Here is a 26,960-nt window from a genome sequence, read left to right on the forward strand (position 1 = left end):
CCCCCCCCCCCTCCCTTTTTCAAGGACGTGAGCATACCATGACCAACCGGGGATCACCCAGAGGGAAAGGGGGAGGGAGGGTGTCGGTCCCCCCTGCCTGCCTGGTGTCCGGTTGATTTACCATTTTCTCCCAATCTTGCATATCCGGCGCCCCCTCCCCCCATGTTCGCAGGTCTGCCTTAACTTATGTGGTTACCCGTCACTAATCGCGGCTTCTCCCGCAGGATGGCGCTGGCATTTACGGGCATCTTTACGTTTCTTGTGAGTGTAACCCCTCCCTCTCTGTCCAGCCGCTTCCTAGATCTCAATATTGGTCGAGCTGGTCGAACGCTTGGGCTCGATTGAGCATCTAGACCCTTCTTACCGACAAGAAGCCTGAGAGCAGGTCCAGTAGTGAGGCTGCTTTGGGATGTGGGGGTCCAGATCTGAGTTTTTGCCAGAGAAGGGGAGAATGAATGATTGCTGACGCATACGGCCTCGTTCCGACGATGTGACCTTAGGTTGACGCATATCCGCGATACGCTGCGAGTGCCCTGGCGTCTAATGCACTGATGAGGTGCACGTTTGCAGGTCAGTGTCTCCCTCCCTGTTTGTGTCCGGCACAGCTGAGAGTCGGCCGGCCGGCTCCAGCCCCCGTCTGGCTGCCCTGGCTCTTGTTGTTCTTTACAGCGCCGCATTTAGAGTTTACGTAGTTACTGACACGGGGTGTTTGGACGGAATACAGCCGCGTTCCCCTTGTTTGGCATCCAGATGTACGAGGCCTTGGGATTCCAATGGGCTACGGGTCTCATGGGCTTTGTGACGCTGGCCATGATGCCGTTTCCTTACATCTTCTTCCGTTACGGGAAGAGGATACGCGCCAGGAGCCGGTTTGCCATCGCAACATAGCAAGGGAGCCGTGGGCAGGCACACGGAGACGTGAGAGGAGGAGGAGGAGGAGGAGGAGGAGGAGGAGAAAAAGGGGGCATGACGAACATACACCAAGGTGGGGTGTGAAGACACATATTCTGGAAGCCCAGCCCAATGATGGTTACCGACGTGTCCAAAACTGCAGACTGCGCTGCTGTGGCCTGTCGCGGATGTGCCCCGAGAAGGCAGCGGCCCAGTCAGAGGCCACTTGTTGGCCATGTATATAGGTAGATGGCAGAGGAAGGAACGGATGTTTTGGTTTTGCTTCTTCTCAGCCCTCTTGTGTCACCTAGAAGCCTCGTTCTCCACCGTTCCCAGCATGTCCCAAGACAAGAAGGCCACAAAAGAGGGTGTCCAGCGCGAAGCAGCGGGGCAAAGGCTGTCTCATCATTCAGACCGCTGGCCAACCTGGATCATGATGGTGGTTGGTGGTGGGCCGGGGATCAGAAATATGACCGGAGAGGCCTTGTTTTGACTGTTCAGCACTGCCTGCAGTCTGGATTACGGTAGTTGAGGAGTTTGAGACACGACAGTCTCTCGAAATCCCAGCTGCTGGGCCTCATAGGTCAGAGTCGAGGCCGTGGACCGTGACAGGACCCAGGGGATGAGGTGGTGTCGAGGCTTGGAGATTTAGATTGTTTTGTCTGTATGGACTTGGAAGATTAAGATACGTCAGGTTACAATCAAGATGTACGTATCTTGGATATCTGTGCCGGGCGTTCCAACTCTCTGGAAAGTTAGCCGGAAACCTGGCCCAGTCCCGTGTCGGTCTGATGATCCGGCGATCTTTAATCTCCGGTTAAGGCTGCGGGCCGCGGCGGTCCATATGCCGGGAAGACGGCAAGCAAGAAACTTTGATAAGTCGCCCACATGCGACATGCAGACACTTCAAAATGCCATGAATGGTGGTTGCCAGCGGCAGTCTAGCATTAGCCGGATGCCATCCGCAGGCTAGTATCTCGGAGGGAACCGTTCCAACGGGACCGGAAGCCATCCATCCATCCATCCATCCAACGAGCAAGCAGAAGGCTCATTGGGATTTCCCCATGTCGCACCGCGCTAACTACTGCGTACGGCTGACGCACGACAGCAATCCCCAATGGACGGTCGCCAGCGACCATGCCATGCATCAGGAAGCCGTACCCACCGCCAAGCTGCAGAGACAGTCGATTCGAGGAGAGAAAAGGTGTGATTCTCGCAGAAATGAGGTCGAGGGTCCAGGATTGTTGAGTTGGCGCTGTGTCGACAAGGAGTTCGAGGCCAGCAAAAAAGAACAAAAAGAGACAAGGCCAAATGCATGGGAAAGGCTGAATATCAGACCACGCAATTCATCAGATGTTCAAAATGTCCACAGGCTCGGTTCGGTAAGCGGAGAACCCTCTCGGCACAGTCCGAGGTACAGTATAGAGTCCACCTTCTGTATATTCACACAGTCCAGGCCAGGCTCACCCTGCCCCGCATCAGCGGCAACAAGGAAGTGGCTCAAGTGGTCAAGTGGAAGCTCGGCTCACTGCAAGTAAAAGTTTCCCTTCTCTCTGACAGGGGATTCCAGCGGAGTGGGACCGCTGAAAATCTGGGCCGCCTCAGAATCAGTCACAAGCAAAGCAACCAACCACTCAAACCCGCCAATCCATTGTGCCCTTCATGACAGGCATCTTCCATCCTCCGCCCTCCTTCAACTCAACAACTCACCCTCTTGCGCAACCTCGAATGCCGCCTCGTCGACCCTCGGATCCTGGGATGGATCGCACAGCTGCCCTACCCATTGTTTCTCTATTGGCCTCATAGCGCTGCTTGCTTTCCCCGCGTCAGCCATGCAAACGCTTCTTTGCTGACACCGGCATCGCCTGGTTTGACGTGAGTACGTAGCGCCATTAACAAACCCAAGTCCCAGACGAACTCCTCCTCCTCCTCCGCCTCGCAGCATCCCGGACCCCACCTCCAGGCCGAAGACGCTCCACGGACTCTGCGGAGGGTAAACCGGGCGACGCGCATCTCTCCATTTCGCATCTTGCGCCGTCTCAGCGATCGACCGCCTCGGCGCAACCTCGAGAGTCGATCGAGTGTCAACAACCTTCATCCGGACCGCGCCCGCTTTTTCTTGAGCTGCCTCGGCAACAAGACCCCCCACGAAACACCACGGCGAAAGTCCCGACGAAGCCTGACGGCCCAAGGACGTCTACGGCGCCAGCTGTGAAAAGTTATTGACTGCAACCTAGTCGCCGACGCCGCCGCGCAAGTTCTCAAGAGGGAACTGTTCCCAGCAACCGCGGCGCCACCCGTCAGAACGCCTAGTATTGGCACCAATTGGTTCTCGTTTCGTGTCCTTGCGTCCTGGACACCGGTCAGAGCAACCTTGTCTCGACCGCGGGCCCCAGGTGCAGTCTGCGAAAGGTGTTGACGCAACATAGCAGCGCAGACGGGTACTTGCATCTGGATGCAGCTCCATCATTCTTGTACCACCACCACCTAGAAACCCTCGCTCAGTCGCAACCACCCCTCCCTCCCGACCTCCCGCGTCCCCCATCCGCTGTCGCGTGACTCGAGACGCTCTCCCACAGCTTCACTGTGCCCCCTCGCGCCCCAGCTTCGCGAGGGCCCGTCTGAACGGTGGCGTACCGTGGTACAGAAACACCATCAACAAATTTCCCCGAGCCAATCATCAGCAAGTCCAGGAGAGCCTCTCAGAATACGAGACGGCCGCTCATTATCCGCCGTGTATCAGACATCGTCAGCTGGCACGGCCGCCGCTCATTGCACGCCAGGTCGACGATCAGGCCGTCCACGACGGTGATAGCGGGAGGCCACAGCTCCTCCAGAGGCAAAAGTGCCAGGAACGTCACCAAACACCGTTGATGCGACATCCGGCACAGCAGGGACCTCCCCGCGGCTGTTCCTTTCCGGTGGCGACGACTTAATTCGACGACCTGCGCCGGGCGCCTCTTCTTGGCTTCTGCGACTGCTGCCTTCAACTCAGCTCTTTTGTGAGGCCAGCCTGTGCTGCCAATCACTTACCAACCTGGTATCACCGCTGTGATTATTGCTGCAGCACGGTCTCAGCATTAATCCTTTGCTTTCCGTGTTCCTTACCCCTCCATCGGCCAGCCTCGGGGCCGAACTGAACTGCCCAGATTCATTGGGCCTTCCTGCATAATCCTTGGTTTCGGGTCGTATATAAATAACACCGGAGCATCATGCCGGAAGAAGACGGGGTCAAGACTGACCCGCGGGCTTCGGGTGCCATGTCCGATAGTGAGAACGAGTACGGCGACGCAGACCAGCACACGAGGGACGAGGACGAGAAAATGGTCGATCAGAGTGTTGCCTCGGAAGCCGCCGACGGGAGCGGTGAGGTCAAGAAGAAGTATGATCCGAAAGACCCCCTGCGTCCGCGGAGAAAAAAGGCTCGTCGTGCCTGCTTTGCTTGTCAAAGAGCCCACCTCACCTGCGGTAAGCCTCTCCATCCTTTCTGTCAGGCTGGTTCTGCCCGGCGGAGATGTCCAAGGCCCTTCCACTTTCAGGCCCTTGATTTGAGACCGTCCGCCGAGCCATCCTGATCGCTGACTTGCCTTCAGGTGATGAACGCCCATGTCAGCGGTGTATCAAGCGTGGGCTCATGGATACCTGCCAGGATGGAGTGAGGAAAAAGGCAAAGTATCTGCACGATGCTCCTCCCGAAGCGTTGCGGCCGGTCCTTGGGCCGAACTACAATCCCAACCCAACGCCGTCGAACCAGGACAGTCACCGGAATCCCAGCGTCTCAGCTTCAGAGGCGTCGTCGACAGCAGGGACTTTCTTCTCTCAGTCCACGGCCACCCAGTTCCCCCTGTTTTCCGCCGCTCAGACGCCGATCGGTTCCATAGCGGAAAATCTACCTTTTGGGAACCAACAATCACCCGTGTCTCCGTCCTTCCAGGGGTCCAACAACCCGCCGATAGGCGGTTTAACGGTGCCGCAGGTGTCGAGTCCCATAGCCACGTTTGGCAGCCTCCCGTTTGATCCAAGCGACCCGAATCTCTTCAACTTTAACCTCGAGGGCCTCAACTTTGGGAGCCAGTATGGCGCCATGGAGTTTGGAATGTTGGGGCACATGTCGTCGGGCGCTGCCGAAACGCCGCCGCAGGATTCGGCCACGATGGGACGCTCGGCGAGCGGCAGCATTGGCTTTGGGACAGGCGTGTTTGGAAACGGCGTCAACCAGGTCTATGAGGGTAACCTCCTTGAGGGGTTCCTGGGCCTGGATGCGAACCAGAACGGAGTGTACGCGCAAGGTAACCTTCAGCACGGTCTGCCGCACGCCTATGCGATCGCGGCCGGCCCAACCAGCGTCCAGAGTCCCAGCACCGAAAACAGCAGCCCGCAACCGTCGGCTATGGGTTTTGACGGCTCGCCGACCATGACGACCTACTCATCAGCGCCAGGGCCCAAGAATGCGAACCAGCAGCAGCAGAGATCCTCCAATAAGGCGAGCGCGCTATCGAAACTCCGCCAACAATCAATCCTCGGGAAACGCCAGCGGGATCCTTCCTACATCTACGAGACGGTCAAGGAGCCCTTCCCATATGTTGCCAGCTTCCATAAACTTTTCAACCTCATCCAGAGTCGCTTCACGTCCGCGCACACTTCGCGCATAGCAAAGGCACTCGCCAGTATCCGACCATCGTTGCTGGCGTCAACCAGGCATTTGACGACCCAGGACCTGGTTTTCATGGAGATTTACTTCCAACGCTCGCTGTTCGAATACGAGGAGTTCATGCAGCAATGCTCCAGCCCTGCCCTCGCCTGCCGGAGGACGGGCGAGGTGGCCTGCGTGAACAAGGAGTTTACCGCTCTGACCGGCTGGACAAAAGACGTGCTCCTCGGCAAGGCGCCGAATCGTAACTGCAACCTTGGCGGCGCCCCCTCCACCAATGCCAACGGCAAAGCCCGTGTCGGTCTCCAAACGCCCCGGCTCAAGACCCTCGGCACCGCGGACTCTGGGACCGGATCCTCGGATACTCCTCAGCCCGTTTTCCTCGCTGAACTGCTCGACCATGACAGCGTCGTCGAGTTCTACGAGGACTACTCCCAGTTGGCGTTCAAGGACAGTCGTGGTCACAAGACTCGCAAGTGCAGGCTATTAAAGTACCGGCCTGCGGAGGATGGCGACGGGAATGGTGAGCAAGCGGGACAAACACAACAACAGCAGCAGCAGCCGCCGCAACCGCAGCCGCAACAGCAACAACAACAGCACAAGGATCCGAGAAACAGCATCCTCAGCAACCGCGTCGCAAAGATTGATGGAGAGCACGGCATCTCTAAGCTGGAACGGGACGGCAAGCTCGAATGCAGCTACACGTGGACGATCAAGAGAGATATGTTTGATATGCCGATGTTGTTTGTTATTAATGTGAGTTGGACAGTTGTGTTCTCGCGGACTGCTCAGCATGCATACTAACGGATGGCCTCTCTAGTTCTTGCCCTGTTACTACCGGAACCAGGACCAGCTGGCCGTGTGACGGTGTGACGTGGGGCTTCTATATATAGGGTACTTCAGGGCATATAGGGCATATGGGCGTACAGGACGGAACAGAACATAAAAAAACGGCAGTCAGGGGACATTTAATGGGCGTTATTGGTCTTTGGATTTCTTCTTTTTCTGAGCTGGTTAAGATACCTCAGCGAGAGTTGTGGGTTTCTTCTCACAGGACCTGTCCAGCGCGGCGTGCTGGTATGGTATTAAGCATGCATTCAGCATGGCAAGGAGTCATGACAGGCCGATAGGGATGTGTTTCATGTGGGGAGTTGATAAATTATGAGCCATGGGTATTGCTTGCGTGTCCCGTTTCCGTCTGGGTTGTGGAATGGGGTGTTTGTGTCTATGTTGGTTGAGTCTATGACATTACTACAGCTTTTTTCACGTCCCTCGTTCAAGATCATCCAGTTCAATATTCGAAACCCGTTCTCTCCAACTCGGGCCCCTCACCATCTCCCACTCCTCCTCCTCTCCTACTCCTGCTTCTCCCCATCCCTTTTCTTCTCTTCCTCCTCAGACAGCTCGCTCGGCCGCCACAACCACCCCGCCTCCAGCTTCCCATCCTGCACCACCACCGTCTCGCCCGTCCAATCCTTCCCTTTGTCCACCGACGGCCCATCCTCGGGCGGAAACCCGACGATGCTGACCGCCACGCCCTTCGGCGCCCACCCTTTGCGCGCCAAACTCCGCTTGGCCACGTCGCAGTCGAACAGGATATCCGCGACCAGCGCGTCGAGGCTCGAGTAATCTTTTTCCTCGCGGACGAACCCCAAGATGAGCAGGCGCATCTCGGCGCCATAGAAATCGGCCGAGAACTTGTGCAGCACGTGCACCTCGGCGGAGCGGACCGTGTTTTTGTAGAAGGGGTTGTACCCGATAGACATGACCATGGGGTAGATTGTGAAGCCGTTTTGAGCAGAACTAGAAGATGATGCTGAGGGGAGGTCTGGGTGGTTCTCCGGCAGCCGGAGCGCGGCCCAGCCGAAATAGACGCCCGACACGGCCGAGGAGAGCCAGGAGGTTTGCGGCCCGGAGTCGACGGGCAGGTTGGCGGTCGGGATCCCCAGCTCTTTGCTGCCCCGGCCGAAGCCGGAGATGACGCGGCCGGACATGAGGAGGGGGTAGGGCGGCGAGGGGCCGGAGGGGTCGCCGATGAGGAGGGGGCGGTTGGGGGTTGCCATTTTTGAATTGGGTTGAGTTGATTTGATTGATGGTGGTGAGGGTTGACGTTTGGAGGGGTGTTTATGTTTGCCTGGGTGAGGTGGTTTTGGTGGGGGTTGAGTTTGATTGTTGTGGTTGTGAGTGTAGTGTGGGTTTGAGTTGATGAGTGAGATTGGGTCCGGTCTGTTTGCCAGATGATGGATGGATTGGCTGGTTCAGGTTGTGGTTATGAAAGTGATGAGTTCAGGAGTAAAAGACGGTTGAAGTGAATGACCTTGGGGAGGTCAACGATGAGATGTGTAGGTGAGGTGAGAAAGACAGAAACGAGTGGAAATCTCACCCAATGCTAGATCGGTATCCCGACGCGCATGTGGAAGAAGCCGAAGCGAGGCTGTTCGGGGGGACAAAAACGGGGTCGGGGCTCGGAAGTTTGGGGACGGCGGGGTAGCGGGGTGATGGGTCAGGGGCACGGGGAACGGAGAACGGCTTGACGATAAGATAAAGATGGGATGAAGTCGGGGATCGGGCATCGGGCGGAAGATGCTCCGCTTCGGTGAAGTTTCGCTCAGCTGTGGGAGTTACTTACAGAGAGCGGGAACACAAGATGGAATCTCGAGCGCCGTACTTCACCTGGTGAAACAGCCAAACATAGCAGAGATAGTCGACTGCACAACCAGATCCCGCACCAAAGGGAATCGCTGAAGAAGCTCGAACCAATTATTATCATCGAAACTGACTGTGGTATCTTGAAATGGAGTTACACGGAATCACCTCTGTGTAGGCCTCCTCTATCTAGGCAACCAGAAATCCCCTTCTCTCCCCTCAACTCTTCCACTCCGTCCTCCCCAGCCTCACAATATCCGCCTGCTCCAACACCCAATACTTCTCCGGCGCCTTCCCCTCGCTCGCCAGCTTCGCCGCGTGCACCGCCGCGCGCGCAATCACCTCGGCCTCCTGGGCAAACTTATCCTGCAGGCCGAGACCAAACCATTTACCCAGCGTCCTGGTGGCGCCCGCCATCAGCGGCCCGCCGGTGTGCGGCACCTCCCGCTCCCCCAAGATCAGCCCCGGGCGCAGGATGATGGCCGTCTCGAAGTCGAGGCTCTTTATGGTATCCTCGACGCCAATCTTCATCTTGCTGTAGGGCGCCATCGAGCCCAGCAGGCTGCGGATGCCCGTGGACGAGACGAACACGAAAAGCTTGACGCCGGCCTGCTTCGCGGCGCGCGCGAGCTCGACGTTCAGGTCGTGGTCGATCTTCCACTGGTTCGCGATGCCGCCGGCCTGGGCGCGCGTGGTGCCCAGGGAGGAGATGAGGGTTTCCGGCGGGGGTTGGATGGAGGCGAGTTTGGCGGCCCATTGGGTGGTGTCGGTCTCAACGGTGGCGTGGAGGGTCGGGCCGGTGGATTTGGGGGCGCGCCGGGTGATGGTGTGGATGGAGGTGGCCGACGGGTCGGCGAGGAGGGTGCTGAGGACGTAGGAGCCTACGAGGCCGGTGCTGCCGATGAGGAGGTAAGACATTTTGGTGCCTTTTGTAGAGCGCAGGTGAGTGAGTTGAGCGAGGGTTGAAGCGTGATGTTGGGATGAGAAGAGTTCAAGCAAGGGAGGATGAGATCAAAGCTAAGTATGGAAATTAATACTCTTCTCTCAAGGCGCCGTTGACGACAGCAGGTCGAAGCCTCGCAGCATTCAGTTGGTTTGGTGAAAGAAGTGAAGCCCGAGTCCCGAGGGAATGGCGCAGATCAATGCCGAGTGAAACCCAATTGACAGTGTGAAAAGCAGGTGGGATGTGTTGTCATTGTCTGTGCCTACATGAAGCCATCTGGACATTTAACCCTAACCCTTATCACAACAGCTCAAGCCAGCCGTTGCCCAGAACATCAAGAAAAAAAGTTTCCAAAAATCCCAAAGTCAACAGCCCCGCCATCACCCCTCCATCCTCAACCACCATCCAATTCCACACAAGAGACAAAATGGCCACCACAACGCCTCCAAGTCCGGGTATGTTCCTCTCTCTCCCTTCATATGCCCAAGGCGACTCCCTCATTTTCCTGGAATCTCGACTAACAAACTCGCTTCCGCAAAAGCAACCTGCCAATCCAACTTCGAACAAGGTGTCGCTCTCGCCCTGCACCTCTGGCCGGCGCTGACCCTCGCCGTGCAAAACAACTGGGGCGGCCCGGACTCGGCCGACAAGCGCGACTGGTTCGCCGGCGCCGTGGCCGATCTCTTCCCCGACGTCTCCCGCCTGACCCCGGCCCAGCTCGCCCTCAAGGCGCAACAGCTCTCCCAGAACCAATCGCAATCGCAATCACAATCCCAATCACAACAGCAAAACGGGACGGCCGCCGCCGAGGAGCCGGATCAAGAAGACGTCGAAACGGTTTTGCTCCAGGTCATGCTCGACGAGTTCGAGGTCAACGTGGACGACGACTCGGCGTGGGAGGTGGCGGAGACAGTGGTGCGCTTGAGGAGCGAGTGTTTGAAGGGCAAGTTTGAGGGGGTGGAGGAGCTGAGGAGGCGGTGGGAGGCGAGGAAGGGGGATAAGGTCGTTTTCAAGAAAGCAGAGAACGAGGATGACGATGACGACGAGGACAGCGAGGAGGATGATAGTGATGAGGGGGAGGATGCGGATGGAGATGTGGAGATGGACGACGCCCCGCCACAGCTGGTTAACACTAGGAAAGAGCCAGAGGTGGATGAGGATGGGTTCATAAAGGTTTCGAGGAGGAGAAGGTAATGGGTGGTTGGTAGTGGGGGAAGCATGGAGTTGGTCATGGGTATGGCATACGGAACTAATAGACATCGGCATGGTATATGGATGGGTAAATACGCGCGGCATGAGACCACGAAATCCAATTTTGGCCATGGCCAAATTATACTGTTTCTGTGGTCCGGCATGACATTCCTTTCCCCAAAACGCCGCGAACCAAACCAATCCAAACAGCCCACTACTCCCAATCCGAGTCCGAAGAGTCCTCCTCATCATCGTCATCATCATCGTCATCGTCGTCCTCCTCACTGCTCTCCTCGTCTGCCTTGCGCGAATCCTTCGGGCTGTTCGGCGCCTGGCTGTTCACGCCCGAGGCAGCGCCAACAACATCGTAGCTGGCGTCACTGTCGGCAATCGACTTCTCGTCGTTGGATTTCCGCGGCTCGGCTGGCTTGAGGTTTTTGGCCGGCTGGATGGTCGTCGAGGACTCCGCAGACCCGCGCCGGGCGGTAGGTTTCGCGGTGCCTGGTCTGGCCTCCTCCTCGTCGGAAGACGAAGACTCCTCTTCCTCGGAAGAATCATCCTCCCAACCGACCTCTTCTTCGGCAGAGGCAGCTGTTGTTTATTAGCGTCAGCAGGAGATGTAGTGCACTGGTCATGTCCATTCCAACGTACCCTTGAGCAGATCCCTCCTCCTCGCCTCGGCAGTCTCAATGCCGTGCCGCACAAAGTAATACCTCCTCCAAAAGTCGGCATACGACACCTTATCCGGCACAAGCTTCTCCATGGTCGCCCTCAGCTCCGGATACTTGTCCAAATCGCTGGCAATGTCTTCGGTCTTCTTGTCGATATCAAACTCCTTGACCCAGGACTCGTACTCCGGGCCCGTGCCGTCCTTCATGAAGCTGTCGGGCGAGGTGTGGACGAGGTGCAGCTGGGCGTCGAACCGCGAGGTGTGGATCACACGCTTGCCTTGGGCGTCCTTGCTCTCGAAGAGCACAGTGCCGCTGCCGCCAGCCCCGCCTTGCCCATCGCCCTCGTCGCTCGGGGGCTTGATGGTAATGGCATCCCGCAAGAAGTCGCGCAGGTTCGTGCCGAACCGGAGGAGAGCCTCATCCGCGGCGTCTTCGGCACGCTGGAGGTCGCGCAGGCGCTTGGCGGCTTCTTCCTTCAGCCGTGAGAGCACCGTCTCGGACTCTTTGAGGGCGTCTTCGGACGAAACATTTCGGCTGGCGGTCGGAGTCTTTTCGTTGTTGTTGTCGCCAGCATCAGTGTTGGTGGAGGATGAGGATCCCGTGGACAGTCCGGGAAGAGTGGTGTTCAGGGACAGGTTCCGGGTGTGTTTGATGACGGCCTGACGAAGGGTGCTGAAGCCCTGCTGTGCGTCCTGGCCCACGGCCGACAATTCTTGCTGGGCCTCGCGATAGACGGACTCGCCCTGCTTGACGACGGTGCCGAGGAAACCTCCTATCCGGGCACCCCAGGGGCTGTTGGAAAAGGCGCGGTAGGCATCTCTCAGGTCGGCATCGAGGGTGCTCTGCGGGGCAGGGTTGTTGTCTCCGGACTGCGAGTTGCTGTTCTGAGCGGGGAGGTTCTGTTCTAAAATGTGGTCGTAGGCGATATCCATGGTGGGCGCTGTTGAGGACGGGGTCTCGCGGTTACAAGATCAACCCGTCGGTAAAGGGGTTGACAAAGGCGGATGAGATCACGTCGGGTCGGACTCCCGCGGTGTTGGGTGCGGAGGCAGCGCAGCGGGGCACCTGTGGCTCCACGCCAATGAGGCACAGACCACTTTCCCCATTGGGTGAAGAATCAAGGCCCAGATCAGGTCACCTGAGGTGCGGACAGGAACCTCTCTTCACTTTGATCTGGGCCAAGAAATCAGGCCAAATCCTCAGTCTAGGCCTGCAGATCTTCTGGAAACCCAGATCAGATGTTCGATTGTCCAGCCATTGGCTTGATATGTTGGCCATGCCTCCATTGGGCGGACTCCGAACTCCGAGCACGTTAAACCCCGGCGTTGCACCAGACTCACGGCAATGGCATTGGAACTTGGACGATGATGTCACAGCCTGTCAGACGGCGCAACATGACCCTAAAAAGGCATCCTCACATGGCCTCGGGCTTATTGAACTCAACAGCCGACGGAGAATCGGCCCATGCAGGCACAAAAGCGAAAAAAGTCCAGCCCAGCAGCGGCAGGTTCCTGTTGATGACGCATGCGCTGCAGAATGATGAAGGTCCCTGGCCCCACTCTCGCAAGTGGATCCAGTCAGCGACCCGCATCCGGCATGTGGGGTCCATGCAGGGCCACTGGCCATTCCCCAGCCTTCCAAACACAGTGATGGCTGACAAATCCTCCCCAAGGGCGCCCTGCTGGATGAGCCATCACCGATGACCCCTCCAGCAAGCCGCGCCCTTCCGCCCCTCCAGTCCGTGTGCTCGGTCTGTCTGCCATCACCTGTCACCGGTCAGCGGCCCACCGTCAGCATCCTCCAGAGACGCGGCCAGTCGAGTGCTGCCAGCTGCCCATTGAACTAGGATCTCGCCGTTGAGACTTTCGTCACCTCGCTCGCCGGGCCACCAGGCACCTATTTTTCCTTTCTCCGCGATCTGTTGCACTTCCTGGCCCTGGCTAGACCTCTTTCTATCTGCGGGCCGTAGTTGAACCCGCCCAGTCCCTGAACCAGAGTGCCATCACTGACGTCGTCTGTCTGTCGTATCGCTGCGGTCTTTGCCCATCTTCCACTTCTTTGCCTTTGTCCATCCGTACCCCTCTCAGGCCCGTGATTTATCTCGGCGCTCGGAGTTAACATCTGTCCATCGCATTTGCTTTTTTTGCCTTTCTGATCAAGCCGACCCTGTTCCTTTTTGGAGTTTTCCCCATTCCTGGCCGTCCAGCGATTCATCATCATTCGAGTCGTCAAGCGATCGCGGGACCCGCCACACGCCACTCTGCTCGCCCATCATGACGTCGACTCGGCATCCTCTCGAGGACTTTATCCTCACCCCTCAGCAACAGAGTCTTCTCTTTGCTGCCATCAATGCCAACCGCCCCAACAATGCCCCTTCCACCACGGGTTTCCAGATGTCGCCACTCCAGCCGCTTCAGCAGTTTGACGCCTCTCCCCTCCAGGGGAGCGGCAGTCTGTCAAGCTTCCATACCAGCCCGGACCTGGACTTCAGCTACGACTTTACCGGACCCGACTCCAGCTTTGACTTCAACGACGGCGCCGACCAGCCCAAGATGATCGGCGACTTGCCCGGTATCAATACGGCCAACTCGGCCAACGGCTCCTCCACTACGTCCTCCAAGCCGGAGAGCACCGAGGCGGAGGGTCCCGAGAAGCGGAGTCATCCCGGCGATGCAGAAAGCTCCGAGCCCAAGAGGCGCGAGAGCGAAGAGAAGGTCCCCAAGAAGCCTGGAAGGAAGCCGCTCACGACGGAACCGAGCTCTGTATGTTGCCTGACCCTAACATCCCCCTCTTCCACACCGTCCTGACACTCTTCGTAGAAGCGCAAGGCTCAAAACCGGGCCGCGCAACGTGCCTTCCGCGAGCGCAAAGAGAAGCATCTCCGAGATTTGGAGAATAAGGTTCAGGAGTTGGAGAAACTGTCCAAGGCGGCCACCACGGAGAACGAGGAACTCAAGGCCAAGATCGAAAAGATGACGATTGAGCTGAACGAGTACAAGAAGCGTCTCTCGCTCATGTCGACTGGCCGTCCGGCTTCTCAGGGTCCTGCCGCGCCCTTCGGCAGCCTGTTTGTCAACAACCTGAACGATGTCAACTTCCAGTTCGAGTTTCCAAGGTTCGGCGCCTTGCCCGGGCCTCGTTTCGACGAGGTTAAGAAACCACAGACTGCCACGCCCGCGCAACCGTCGAGGCAAGCTAGTGCCGATCAGAGCTCGAACGGGAACTCTCCAGAAGGTGTTAGTCCCCGCCAGTCCATTGCAGCCAGCCAAGCTGCATCAAGCTCCCAGGCTGCGAACTTCACGAACCCGGCCGCGGGGTTGTACACACCCCCTCTCACCGGAAGTCGGTCGAATGGCTCAGTGAGCATGGACTCGCAGTACGCCGTCGGTGGTGCGTCGACGAGCTCGCCATCGGCCTCGTCGAACTCGAACATGGGCGGCGCCAACTCGTCGTGCGGCACCTCACCGGAGCCGCTCACGCAGTCGCCTCTGGGCTTCAAGCCCGTCGACACCCTGGGCACCATCGGAGAGGAGGCCCCAAGTCTCCACAATCAGACACAGGGTAAGAAGGTTCATTCGAAATCACCTTGCGGAACAAGGCCACTGACATGGTTTAGATCTCGGTCATTTCGCCGATCCAACCCTCACCGACTTCTCGCAGTGGCTTCCCTCGACCGACTTCCAATTCGATCCCCATGCCTTTGGCGACTACCGCGACCCGCAGGAGAATTCCTTTAGTCTGGGTCTCGACGAAAGCTTGTGGAACAATGACTTGCTGGATGCCGATTTCATTACGCCATACAACCTCCCTCTATCGACTCCCTCGGCGCCAAAGCAAGACCTCATTTCCCAGATCGATGCAGCAAAAGAGGCAGACGACACGCCTGCCGCAAATACCATGCTGAAATGCTCCGATGTGTGGTATGTGAATCTGTTATCTCGGAACCCTCAGAGCAGCCGTTCTAACCCACTCCCAGGGACAGGTTGGCCAAGTGCCCCAAGGCGCGGAACGCTGAATTCGACCTGGATGCCCTCTGCGCCGATTTGCAGAAGAAGGCCAAGTGCGACGGCACCGGGCCTGTGGTCAGCGAGAAGGACTTTTGTCAGATCATCAAGAAGCATCTCTGCAAGGACGAGCAGGCGGCCAACAGAATCGATACGATTGCCAAGCAGTTCGAGGAGCAGAAGCAACAAAAGCAACAACAACAACCAACTCAACCCGGTCAATGTTCAAAGCAGACACAGGCGCAGGCTGCCTAGGCGATGTTTGCTTTCTCTTCGCCTTCTTGGCGTGTATTACAACAACAAGCATATGGGTTGCGTTTGGAACGGCCACGATTGACGAACAATTCTCGACTTCTGCGGCGCATCGGCGTTCTACAGGCATGGAGAAAAAAAATCCCGGACAATCTTCAGAAGAGGGTTGACCATGGACAGCGGTCCCCCGGAATAACGGTTACGGCACTCAAGTGCAAAAGGGATTATGAAAAGGAAAACGGAAGTAAGGAAAGGGATGGGTTTGGTGGAGGATATCGGGGATACCTAGGAATTTATTTACATATGAGTGAACCAGTTCCGCTCCTGGTATCGTTTTGATGTTCCTGCTCCGAGAGCCGGGGTTTGACATGTTTTCTTGTTAACGGGTTGTCGATATTTGAGGGACGTCTCAGATTGAGTGTATGCTTGTGCTTGGTTCAGGACAGATGTTGATGTGTATCTCGATGTTTGGCAGGCTTTGGGGGTTTGTTTTGACAATTTGAGGATTTCTTAACATTACGACGTGCATTCTCCCACGTACACTAGGTACTACTCTCCAGCGTGTCTACCAGCAACTAGATACTCCCCAACCAACTCATACAAACTCTCTCCATCCAACCCTTCTACACCTGCTCCCATCCAACCAACCAACCAACCAACCATCCAGCCAGCCAGAGTCCCAAACTATATACGTCAAATGTAAATACTATCAAGAGGCAGGAAAATGCAAGAGTAAAAAATAGGGAACACGGCGGAACACGAGACACGCGCGTTATATATGCAATACCCCCCCCCTCCTCCCCAACCCACTCCCATCCAACCATCCAGCACCGCCAGTCACCAAATTCCCTAGTATTCCAGCCAGCCATCGCCCTCCCTCCCGTCACTCCATCCATGCTTCCTGCCTCCCCAGGTACCCTTCCAATCCTTTCCAGCCAACGGAAACGCAACGAGGAACTTATGCGCAAACGACAACCCAAGGGACGATCTAAGGAACCAGGACGATGCGACAAGTCCACCTCATCCATCCATCCATCCACAAATCCGATACACTCCTCCTACCACAACAACGCAAATCCAACCTCAGATCCGCAACTCCTAACTACCCAAGAATCACCCTCGCCCCTTCCTTCCCCAACACACCCCTCTCCTTCGGCTTGGGACTGTTCCCCCGCCCCTTCTTCCCACGGAAGAACCCAAACACACCACCGCCGCTCTCGTGGTGCTTGCCGCTGGCCAGCAACCCGCCCGGGTTGCCTTCCGCGTTCCCGGCCCCGGCCGCGTCCGCGGGCAGCGTCGCGTCCTGCCGCGCCAGCTGTGTCCAGCTTGACCCGCCGTCGAGGGTCACTTGGACGCCGCCGGTGGGGGATTCGACGATCATGTTTTGGTTGGGGCGGGGCGAGGCGGTGGAGGGGGTGCGGGTGTATGGTTGTGGGTAAGGGGGCAAGGGAGGAGGGGGGCGGGCTGGGGGGTTGCGGTTGCGGTGGTTGCTTGAGGGGCGTTTGGGATCGGAGGAGGAGGATTGGGATTGGGAGTCGGATTGTTGTTGTTGGGAGGTGGAGGTGGTGCCGTTGGTGGTTGGGGCGGGGGTGGCGTCGTCGGTTGTTACCGCTTGTCCTTGTTGGGATTGGGAGTCGGATTGTTGTTGTGATTGTTGTGATTGTTGTTGGGCTGCTTGTTGGGCTTGGAGTCTGGAGAGAAGGGGGTGGTTAGCGGTGGTTGGTTGGAGAGGGGGAAGATTGAAGATAAGAGGAGGGAAACGAACTTCTTGTATGCCGCGACGGTGTAGTCGAACGGCCTGAACTCTGTCTCAATCATGCGGTACAGCTCGTCCTCGCGGATTTCCTTGTCCGTGGCGTCCTCCTTTAGCCTCTCACGGGGCTTTTGCCGGCGCGCGCGGGCCTCGAGCGGCGCCTCCTCAAGCAGCAACTCCTCCAGGTCGTACGTGGCGTCGAAGTTTGTCTTTTCCGACGACGGCACAAACACGGGCTCGATCTCCTTGCGCTCGAGCGCCTCGAAGTCGATGCACTGGAAGAACTCATGCTGCGTGAAGCTCTCCCAGGTCGAGCCCAGGCGCTTCTTGGGGTCGGCCTCGAGCGCGTCGCGGATGGCGTACATGCAAGGGAGCGACACGGGCGGGTTGGTGACGGGGAATTTGGGGCGCGCTTGCTGGATCACCTGGCTCAGCGAGCTCTCCGAGTTGCCCTCGAATGGCCGCTTGTTGTAGATGCACTCGTAGAAGAGGACGCCCAGCGACCACCAGTCGGCGCGCACGTCGTAGCCGGTGCCGGCGTAGACTTCGGGAGCGAGGTAGGCTAGGGTGCCGGATTTGCTGGTGAGGAGCTTGCCGGGGACGATGTCGGAGGCGACGTTCTGGCATCCAGTCAGTATTTCTTCTGTCTCATCTCTGCCAGTCCGAAGCCGGGAAGGGGGGTCTCTTCGTACAAAGTCTGTCAAATGCACATGCCCATCGGCATCAAGGAGCACGTTATCCGGCTTGACGTCGCGGTGGATGATGCCCTGGCCGTGGATGTAGCGCAGGGCGCAGCCCAGCTCCGAGATCCAGAACCGGACGGCCTCTTCGGTGAAGGTTTTCCTCGAGATGTGGAAGCGTAGATCTCCGCCGCTCATGAGGTCGACGACCAGGTACCTGTGCATGGTGTGTAAGTCGGGGGGACATGTTATTATCTTGGGAGGGGCTGTCGAACGTACATATACTCGATATCCTGGAAGCTGTACCGCAGGTTGCAGATGAAGGGATGGTTCACATGCTCGAGCATTCGCCTCTCGCGGATGATGTTGCGGACGCTTTCGGATCGGACGACTAGAGTCAAGCGCGTCAGCGGGTTGTTTCTCCTTGCATGATAGGGATTGAAGCCAGGCGTCTTACCTTCATCTTTCCGAATGTACTTGAGGGCGAACGACAGGCCCGTGTCTTTCCTCTCGACGATTCGCACCTTGCCGAAAGCGCCTCGGCCGACAACTCGCAGGAGGCGGAAGTGGTTGAGGTTGACTGAGAAATGACAAGTCAGCCGGGAACCTTGGAACCAGAACCACCGAAATACTCACCCTCGCCGTCGAGATCGACGGGCTTGCCCTGGCTATTGCCCATGGTCGCTGGGTATTTGTTCGCTCTTGTGTTTGTTGGGAGTCCCGACTCAGGGGAGATGCGCTCAACGCCCCATAGAACCTAGCAAACTATCTCTAGAGAATCCCACCACACGCAGCAGCTTGGGGCGTTGCGTTGCGTTTCCGGGCCGGGCGGTGGTAAAATCGTGGCGGACGCTCAAACCAGGTACTGACGGATCCCGATCGGCATTCGACTGGGCCGGCGATAAGGAAGAAACAGCACCGGCGGCGGTCGTTGAGGACGCGGGTGTCGAGATTCGGAGGCGGGAGGTCAATTTACGCTGCTTCGGAGGACGGTCCGGTTTTCGAATGACGAACAATTCGGAGAGCGGCGGCGGTCAAGCGAACCGGGAAACCAAGTGGGCGGGCTTGGGACGGTATGTTGCTGCTGCTGCTTGCTGTTGCGGGCACGCGGGCACACGCGGGCGGGGTGGCGGAGACGGAGAGCCGGATAAGCGAGCGGCAGGCAAAGAGATGAGACGAGACGGAGGGCTCAGGTCGGAGAGTGTCTTGGAATTGACGTCTCTTCGGATGAGGGGTCGGATCAGAACCGCGTTTTTTGGCTGGCTCAACGAGGACAAGACCGGCGGCGGCGACAATGACGACGACGATAACCGATGTGAGAAGGAAAGAAAACACTCAACAAAGCGAGTTGGTCGCTTCTTTCAGGGACGAAGGGCGGGAGGAGGAGAGTCAAGTGAAGGTCCACCTGACGGAGTTGGAGACGCGAGAGAGACCAGTTGGCGGGCGGTGGGTTGAAAAAGGGGGGTGGGTTTCGCCGAGACTGGAGACGACTGGATAGAGACAAGGAAAGCAAGCTGCTAAAAGATGGAGATCCAGGCTTGGTGGTCTGTGAGTCTGTGAGGTTGTGGGGAGACAGGAGACCAAGGAGACCCAAGAAGACCCGTGTTTGGGGGTCACGGCACCAAGAGACAGGGATCGCAGGGGCACCAAGACCCCAGTCGACGCTGATGGTGTGGGTGAAAGCGCTCGTCGGCTTGACTTGATTGACTTGTTTACTCCATAATCCTCCATCAAAGACAGTCCATATCCCCGAGACTACGGACGTGCCCTGATCTCTCATCCAACGAGACGCCGTACCAGTGGGATGGTTTACCGCAAAGACGGGCGGCGGGAAGCCATGTGCTCGGATAGCAGAACAATGGAATCCCAGCCTCCCGCCGGCGTGGCACAATGGGCCCCAATCCTGCCGATAGTAGTTAACTAGGACTGCGTACCATCTGCCGTCTCCCGTCTTTGACCAAACTGTGGTTCATGGCATCCATGGTCCGGCCCGTCCTTTCAGGAGAAACAAAGACCAGCGCAATATTCCCCGAGGCAACTGAACTTTAGAAAAAAGAGTGCAGAAACGCCATGATGAACGCTGATGATTCACCAAACGCCGATCGCCGCCCCGAATTGGCGTGGCGCATGATGCCGCTGACGGGCGTTGCATGGCACCACACCTCCCTTTCCCTCCTTGTGTTGTCTCTCTCATTGTGTGCCGTGTTTCCGACAAGCCCCTTTCTCATGTGTGTCTCTCCCTCAAATTGATATGTACCGGGTTCGGCAGCCAGCCAACGGTGTTTCAGTCGTATTCCGCACGTCTTTTTTCCCTTTGTGCTGCGTCAGCCCGATTCGCGATGCAATTAATGCCACATGGCAGCACGGCTCGGTGACACAGGGGTGGAAGGGTACACGGGACTTGAGAGCTGCGAGCTGTGTCCCCTGCTGCCGCTTCTATTGGATGGTTGACGGGCGAATCGACGGGCGCACATGTGTTGTGTTGTTGCCAATGTTCCATCCTGACGTCGGCAGTGGTTGTTGTGTGTGTTCACTCTTGTTGATCCTCGATCGATGGGCCCTAATCAAAGTGCCCCGGAGACTGGGGACTGTGACCTGACACACGGAGATGCAAGTGCAGAGAGATCGGCTCTCCACCACCGACGCAATCTCTCTCTGCGCCCCCCTCCTCTCCACTCCTTGCGCGTGGCGACCGCGTGGGCTGCAAGAGCCGGCTGAACCCAGGAACCTTCTCAGGGTGCGGAGCTGGCAGACCTGGGCTAAACCGGGCATGGTCTAGCGGTGACGCTATCCTCCCGGGATCATCTCGCGCCTCTCACCCACGTTTGTCGACCATGTGCCATTTGCCGTGTCATAGAGTGTCATGGAGCGTCATGGAGTGCCATGTGGCCGGGGCACGGTCATAGGGTACTCCGCAGATTGTGAGGCAAAGAATACCAATATTTGCGCCCCGTCCCAGAACTCGGGATGTTTGGTTGCAGCTAGAGGTAACGCGCGCTTCTCATGGCCAACTCTGGTATGGAATTCACCCGAGTGAAAGTCTGAGAGCCACAGTCCGTCTGCCAGCCAAGTCCCGCCCTGCATTCACCTGCTGCAGCCCCCTTGAAGCTTTGGGTTTAGCGTCCAGCCCCAAGCCAGAGCCTGGACCACCCACATGCTGCAGCCGAAGGTTCGACGGCAGAAGACGTGCATGTGGAAGAAGCATGTGGAAAAGGAGCACATTCCCTGCGCTCAACGGCTGGACGTGCTGAAAAATGACCTGTCTCTTGTCAATTTTACTGGACAGATGTTGGGCCTGTGAGGATGCAGAGACAGATCCTTCTCTGGAACTGATGACATCTCACATCTGACGACAACCTAGAAGGCTATCGTCTGTCCTAGAACCGGCACGGCGTCTCAGTTAAAGTGTGGTGGAGTGCGACGCGCCTAGCTGTGAGTCTTGATCACAGCGTCGCACCCATGTCCCCGCTGGGTTGCAACAGCCGGGCCCTGTCCGCACGTCACAGACACGAGCACGGCCATCTCTGACATGTCGTGCTGGCCGATACAACCTAAGGTGGCTGTATGTAGACACATACCTGCAGTTTGTTGATAACACAAGCTCTTCTTTGCTGCAGCCTCTCTCTGCCTTATTCTCCTCTATAGGTCTCTTCATTTGCAACCCAGAATACCCGGTGTACGGCTAACCATCCATCCATCCATCCATCCATCCCACCACTTCGCTGCCCCCGCCGTGCCGAAACTGCCGCTCGGCCATGTCCGCGCCGAGGTGCGTGTGCCTGTTTTGTTCTCCAGCTGGGTGGATCATCTTTCCGTAGGATTTGTTGCTGCAGGCTCGCTGGAGATGCAGCAGCAGCTGGACCGCCTACCGCCGCCGCCGCCGTGCAGAGCCACGCGAGAAACGGAGAAACCTGCGCAACAGGAACACCAATGAGCGTCTCACTTGCTGTCTTGTTTCGCTTGCCGCATCCCGCAAGGGGAAAACTTCCAGAACATTTCTGCCGCTCTCGTCAGGGGGACCCGACCTGGATGCGCTGCACCAACCTCCACTCACACAACACACATACTTTTACGGTGTACACGACAAGTGGATGTGATTCCTGACTGTGACCCGCCACACACATCTTTTTGTCACGAGGGTTACCCCTGGGAGGGAGCGGAAGGGAGCCCGTTGGGAATTTTTTTTCTTTGCTTAGACACGAGCTGTGAGGGATGGGATCTTCATCCATTTGCCAATTTCCCGGGAATCCCGACAGCCAACAGATCATGGACTCAACACGTTCCTGTGCCGCGGGCCGCCAGAAGAGAAGTTCCCGGGGGCCTCGGTATCACTTCTCATGTCTCACATCAGGACCTATGCATTGGTTGTGAATGTCTAACAACGTACCCTTACAGATAACGCCACTCAACTCAACAACCCCTACTGTATATAGGGAGCTGTCCCTATATGGAGTATGTACATACATACATACTTAGTATGGACATACATAACCCAGAGACTCCAGTGCTACAAGGTATTAGGTAATTAACACGAAGTTGTGGGGATGGCTAACGTGCTGCACCTGGTTACGCCATACATATGATTCATGAAGTGGAATTAAAGCATAAACCCATGCACAGTTTCAAGTACATACAGACAAGGGAATGTAACCCACATGGTTGTAATAAGTCAAAAGGGAGTTCGGCTACCTCCGTAATTTGGTAGACCCTACAAACCAGACATGGAATAACAAGGTACTCGTGATAACTTCATTTCGTTATTTCATTCCTGACTACCTAAGTAAACCAAACCCCTTCCAGATCTTCTATTAAGGATTCTTCTCTGAAACAATTGTCAACGGCCCTGCCATACAGTGTGATGATGGAAATTCAAAGCTTTTTGATAACAATATTCTTGGTAGAACCCATGTCCATTTCTCCTATTCATAACCTGAACATTCAAACTCTCATCTCATTTGCCTTCTTCTCATCCCAAGCCATGTTTCAATCCGACAAGACATTCTGGTTAAACTCCTACAGACAATATCTCAACTCACCAAGGACTTTCTGGCGGGACTATGACAACCACCTCCAGATCAACCCAAAATCAGACCTGGTAGAGTATCGGTATTAAGCAACTGCCTGGGAGACCTTCGCCGTCTTCTTCTTCTCCTTCCATATCTTGCGAGGAGGACCGGAAACCTGTCCTGAGGCTCGATCCCTTTTTCATGCGAGAAATAATGTTCTCCCGTTCCATCAATGCTTCGAGAGACACACACAGTTTTCGTGGATCTGCCCTCATCAGCTTCGTCGCCGGCATAAACCAGGACTCTTCGTTGAGGAATACACTTGATGTCTCAGAGCCAGATAATCTCGAGGCGGAGCTGTCCAGGCACCCGCCGTGAAATGTCACGAAATTGTCCAGGTCCAAAGAGATAAGCTCGTAGATGACCTTGTCCGCCTTGCGAGACGTGGTGGTTATGAAATCGACAACCTCGGCCTGCGGTCTAAGTGCTTTGTTGACGCGTTGGGGCGTACCTGGCATGACTTGTACTTGTCGGTGATGCGAGGGGTCGCTTCCTGTTCCTCAGCCTGTCGTCAGTCGCATCCTGAGGGGTGTCTTCTGGTTTCCTCGAGAGCCTGTCAGGAATGGCATTCACCCTGCCTGGGTGGAAAACAATTCAAAAACTGCCACACTCGATGAGGCGGTCGTTGCACTTGTCATAGACGTCGAGGGGTTTCTCGCGGAAGGCGCCGTAGTGTGGCGTGTTGTCCGGCATGGGGCAGAGGGGAGTCATACCGCCGGACTTGGGGCCGTGGGTCTCTGTCGGCTTGATAAGCTCGAGTCAGACAAAGCGGCAGTGCTTGGGCGACGGGCGAGGCTTGGGCTCGGAACCCCCTTTGCCGGAGCCGGTAGGCCGAAATATTAGCGATCCATGTCTGCCGGAGGACTTTAGAGCCAGATCAAGACAGGCGCCGGCCCGGAAAGCCAGCCGGGTTGTTTTAACGACTTGGATCGCAATTTGGAGCGCGATCGCCCCCGGAGTCTCGAGCGTCTCTGGCCTCCGCCCGTGGCAGTCTTGTCGTTCTCCGGCGCGGCGGTGGAAGGAGCTGGCACCAGGGGCAGGGTCAGACCGCCGACCGTGTGAAGCGTAGCACCAGGAGCTGGAGCAGGCTCTGCGGGGGTGACGGGGGCCCGGACTACCGCGGTTCAGACGACAACTCCGAGGGATCTCCTGCCTCATCGCTGATGCGCTTCTGCTCGTCCTTGGTGGACCATCTGGGCTCAAAGGCCTCGGTCATCCTTTTGAGATGACCATAACAGCTTCAATCGTCCCCGTTTGCCGGCCCGCCGGGGTCACGCCTCGTCCTCGAAGGCCTGGACTTCGTATCCAAGGCCCATCGCAGGGAAGAATTCGCCTCCTGAGGAATCGGAGACCCTTGATGAGGGCCTCTCCAGTTAGGTATTGAGTAGTCTCTCTATATATGTTAGAATCATGCTCATCAAATCCCTTGCCGCCTGGGCCCCTGCCCTTCTGCGGCCTTTTCCTTGGCCTCCTGACTTTGCACGGATAGAGGTTGACGCTGCTTTTTGGCACGGTTTCTGAAGGGCTAGGGTTGTTCTGTTTATATCTGGGAAAGCAAGACAAGAACAACGTCAGTATGACATGTAAGGGGAGCAAATGTGGAAGAAAACAAGATGGAAAACTTTAAGCAACAGGAAAAGCCGGCTATTGGTGTCATCGGGCAATCCTAACTGCCTTGTAGTCCCATGTGGCAACGTTCAAACATAAGAACAAACTTCACATTTGTCAACCTACCGACAGGACGTACATAATACATGTGATGTCAACAGGGACAAAATCACTGCTTGTCATGACCCATCCACTCCAGTTCCGGTATTAACCATATCGTATGCGTCTCTGCGCTGGCTCTGGCATCAGGACGGACCGCAAGCCAAGTTCCCAGGCGGCACAACGTGGAGGTGCAGAGTCCGACTTCGCCGCCCTCCCTCCCTCCATCCCACTAATTACATACTAAACATTAAAAGAGCCCTGGTTCTACAGGGTCCATGGCCGTACATGACTGTCTCCCATTCTGCTCTCTCTCATCGCCGGTAGGTACCTATTGAGGTACGTGGTTGCTTCCCTTGGAAGCTCACTCGTCATTTGATGAACCCACGACTTTCGTGAGGATCAGTAGAGTCCTTCATCTAGTATTCTCTGCCAGCCTGTAGCAAGATACAGCCTTTGGCTGGTAGTAGTCGTCTGTCAACTCCTGACAAGACACAACTCATTGGGCTTCATGACTGTAGATGCAACAGTTTCACACGCCCTTAGTCTCTGGACTTGGTTTACTCCTCGCATTCACGCTGAGGAGCCGTGTTCATCCTGTAGTCTTGTCTGACAGTGTTCTGTACTATCTGCTCAAAGGAGCTCCGAGTTTTGAGGCTGTTACGTTCTCGATGATTGTGAATAATGAAGTCTTGGACTATGTCCTAAGACGGTCCCTTAGGGACAGAAATCAACGACATTTCTTAGCCGCGATTTGGATTTCTTTGGTATTGTGGTGGAGGCGCCATGAATCCTAGTGAAGGATCTGCGTCGACTGCCGTCAGGGCGCCTTGTAGTGCATTTTCCACAAGTCTGGCGCCGAATGTCGGATTGGCAATGTAGCCCCCAACTGACACTGAAAAGGCTACCACTTCGTTTGGTGGACCGGATGCCGTTTCTTGGCTGAGGAGTTGAATGGTTCTGTCCACAAGTCTGGCTCCAACCCTTGGGTCAGCATTGTAGGCCTCAAGTGGTATATGAAGAAACACAACAGCGTGCCGCTGGTGGGATACGATCCCTTGATCAAGCATCCGCAACCTCTAGTCCGCCATGGTTGCCGGTCCGGACCACTGCTTTGTAATCGGGGTTCGCCTCGTGCTTTCGACAAGTCTGACACCAGACGCTGGATCAGCATTCCAATCGTGGAGCGGAATGCAGATACATGTTATTAGACGAGGATTCTGTTGACCAGAAACAATTTGTTGATATGTCATCGACGACCTTAAGCGCAGTGTCGTTGTATCGGGTTGCCGTGACGAACCATTCTGTGGACTGCCACTGCGATGACCACCACGACGGTAACTCGGACCGCCGCGGCCACGGGCATTTGAACCGTTATTGTCCCGACCTGCGTACGGGCGGAAACGATCGAAATTAGAAAACGAAGATTGGCGTCGGTCAGGCATGGTGTTGATGACGAACGAACGTGAATGAATGAAGCTGTTAATGAAGAGATGGAAGGAGGAATGGATGAGTGAAGAGGTTCTTTCTGGTGGGGTACGAAAAGAGAGCTTTCTCCTGTGCGTTCCCAAACAAACGGATTAAAACAAATCCGCAACAAGAACCCTGATGGCCCGAGTCGGTCTTTCGTTCCTCTGGCACCCGTGCGACTTTCGAGTTTCTAGGGACCTTATCGCTCTCCATCTGACCGAGGCCCGCGCCAACACAAGCATTTGAGGTCTCTTACTGCGACTTGTTTGAATTATCATCCAGCCACAAATGAAAACCACTAATGAGACAGATGAGTTCCAAGTTTCTACTGTCTTGATTGCAGGCCCACTACCGTCGAGCCTCCTAACACAGCCCACCACTCAGGTTTCCTACTGATCGTCTCTTTCGAAAAGCCCAGCCAAGAGGAGGGTCGATCACGCGGGCTGGAAGCGCAACACAAAGAAATGGAGGACCATCGGACCGCACGGGTTAGCTAGTCATTATGGCGTCGAAGGCGGCAAAGGAGGAACTGACGGATTCACGCTGTCTCGGCCACCGCAACCCCACTGTCACTGGCTGGACTGCCTACTGCGAGGTGCCGACAAACCCCGACCCGTCCCCTTCGGCGAGGACATATATAGCCTCTGACAAGGAGAAATTGGCGTCTTTTTTGCTCTGGACCCGCCACGCCTGTCTCCGGCCCAGATTCCAGTCACCGTGACCGCTCCGGTTACCTTGACCCTTGGCCCGGGCCCTCGCCGCCGCGTGTCGGCGACCACATCGCTAGGTTCCCCACCTTCCCAAACGAGTGCCAAGACTGTTGGAGATTGGTTGGTCCTTCTGACGAACGCACTGTCGGTGCTGCACAAAAAGCTTAAACTGACGGACGGCAGTCTGTGAAGATTCCCGGCAAAGGGGTCAGGTTTATTATATTTCATTTGCTCCCTTTCACAGATATCGAAGGGGATAGTGCTGCCTGGCGGGATCACCGTTGGTTAGGAACGAGAAGCTGGCCAATGAATTAAGCCAAGGACC

General features: G+C 56.5%; 10 protein-coding genes across 10 annotated transcripts; 5 read left to right on the forward strand and 5 right to left on the reverse strand.

Annotated features, from left to right (window-relative positions):
• Positions 1 to 2,244: 2,244 nt before the first annotated feature.
• Positions 2,245 to 3,106, forward strand: VTJ04DRAFT_10117 (uncharacterized protein; the record flags this gene model as incomplete). Its single annotated transcript, XM_069357822.1, has 4 exons — positions 2,245 to 2,273; positions 2,353 to 2,425; positions 2,722 to 2,766; positions 2,834 to 3,106. The coding sequence occupies 4 exons, from the start codon at positions 2,245 to 2,247 to the stop codon at positions 3,104 to 3,106; spliced, it is 420 nt and encodes a 139-aa protein (XP_069214852.1).
• Positions 3,107 to 4,103: 997 nt separating this feature from the next.
• VTJ04DRAFT_10118 (uncharacterized protein) lies at positions 4,104 to 6,407 on the forward strand (the record flags this gene model as incomplete). Its single annotated transcript, XM_069357823.1, has 3 exons — positions 4,104 to 4,359; positions 4,485 to 6,298; positions 6,363 to 6,407. 3 exons carry the CDS (start codon positions 4,104 to 4,106, stop codon positions 6,405 to 6,407), a joined length of 2,115 nt encoding a protein of 704 aa, XP_069214853.1.
• A 490-nt stretch (positions 6,408 to 6,897) lies between these two features.
• Positions 6,898 to 7,605, reverse strand: VTJ04DRAFT_10119 (uncharacterized protein; the record flags this gene model as incomplete). Its single annotated transcript, XM_069357824.1, has 1 exon — positions 6,898 to 7,605. The coding sequence occupies one exon, from the start codon at positions 7,603 to 7,605 to the stop codon at positions 6,898 to 6,900; it is 708 nt and encodes a 235-aa protein (XP_069214854.1).
• Positions 7,606 to 8,407: 802 nt separating this feature from the next.
• Positions 8,408 to 9,106, reverse strand: VTJ04DRAFT_10120 (uncharacterized protein; the record flags this gene model as incomplete). Its single annotated transcript, XM_069357826.1, has 1 exon — positions 8,408 to 9,106. One exon carries the CDS (start codon positions 9,104 to 9,106, stop codon positions 8,408 to 8,410), a length of 699 nt encoding a protein of 232 aa, XP_069214855.1.
• Positions 9,107 to 9,558: 452 nt separating this feature from the next.
• Positions 9,559 to 10,325, forward strand: VTJ04DRAFT_10121 (uncharacterized protein; the record flags this gene model as incomplete). Its single annotated transcript, XM_069357827.1, has 2 exons — positions 9,559 to 9,586; positions 9,673 to 10,325. The coding sequence occupies 2 exons, from the start codon at positions 9,559 to 9,561 to the stop codon at positions 10,323 to 10,325; spliced, it is 681 nt and encodes a 226-aa protein (XP_069214856.1).
• Positions 10,326 to 10,536: 211 nt separating this feature from the next.
• Positions 10,537 to 11,925, reverse strand: VTJ04DRAFT_10122 (uncharacterized protein; the record flags this gene model as incomplete). The annotated part of the gene is made up of 2 exons (XM_069357828.1): positions 10,537 to 10,913; positions 10,974 to 11,925. The coding sequence occupies 2 exons, from the start codon at positions 11,923 to 11,925 to the stop codon at positions 10,537 to 10,539; spliced, it is 1,329 nt and encodes a 442-aa protein (XP_069214857.1).
• A 1,341-nt stretch (positions 11,926 to 13,266) lies between these two features.
• Positions 13,267 to 15,252, forward strand: VTJ04DRAFT_10123 (uncharacterized protein; the record flags this gene model as incomplete). Its single annotated transcript, XM_069357829.1, has 4 exons — positions 13,267 to 13,755; positions 13,813 to 14,554; positions 14,610 to 14,913; positions 14,970 to 15,252. 4 exons carry the CDS (start codon positions 13,267 to 13,269, stop codon positions 15,250 to 15,252), a joined length of 1,818 nt encoding a protein of 605 aa, XP_069214858.1.
• Positions 15,253 to 16,351: 1,099 nt separating this feature from the next.
• Positions 16,352 to 18,361, reverse strand: VTJ04DRAFT_10124 (uncharacterized protein; the record flags this gene model as incomplete). Its single annotated transcript, XM_069357830.1, has 6 exons — positions 16,352 to 16,940; positions 17,015 to 17,622; positions 17,695 to 17,899; positions 17,962 to 18,073; positions 18,140 to 18,262; positions 18,319 to 18,361. The coding sequence occupies 6 exons, from the start codon at positions 18,359 to 18,361 to the stop codon at positions 16,352 to 16,354; spliced, it is 1,680 nt and encodes a 559-aa protein (XP_069214859.1).
• A 326-nt stretch (positions 18,362 to 18,687) lies between these two features.
• Positions 18,688 to 19,079, forward strand: VTJ04DRAFT_10125 (uncharacterized protein; the record flags this gene model as incomplete). The annotated part of the gene is made up of 2 exons (XM_069357831.1): positions 18,688 to 18,997; positions 19,048 to 19,079. 2 exons carry the CDS (start codon positions 18,688 to 18,690, stop codon positions 19,077 to 19,079), a joined length of 342 nt encoding a protein of 113 aa, XP_069214860.1.
• A 4,263-nt stretch (positions 19,080 to 23,342) lies between these two features.
• On the reverse strand, positions 23,343 to 23,964 carry VTJ04DRAFT_10126 (uncharacterized protein; the record flags this gene model as incomplete). The annotated part of the gene is made up of 3 exons (XM_069357832.1): positions 23,343 to 23,485; positions 23,558 to 23,772; positions 23,867 to 23,964. The coding sequence occupies 3 exons, from the start codon at positions 23,962 to 23,964 to the stop codon at positions 23,343 to 23,345; spliced, it is 456 nt and encodes a 151-aa protein (XP_069214861.1).
• Between the last annotated feature and the right edge of the window lie 2,996 nt (positions 23,965 to 26,960).

The sequence above is a fragment of the Mycothermus thermophilus genome (assembly GCF_041956435.1).
Source record: "Mycothermus thermophilus strain CBS 625.91 unplaced genomic scaffold VTJ04scaffold_7, whole genome shotgun sequence".
Lineage (NCBI taxonomy): Eukaryota > Fungi > Ascomycota > Sordariomycetes > Sordariales > Chaetomiaceae > Mycothermus > Mycothermus thermophilus.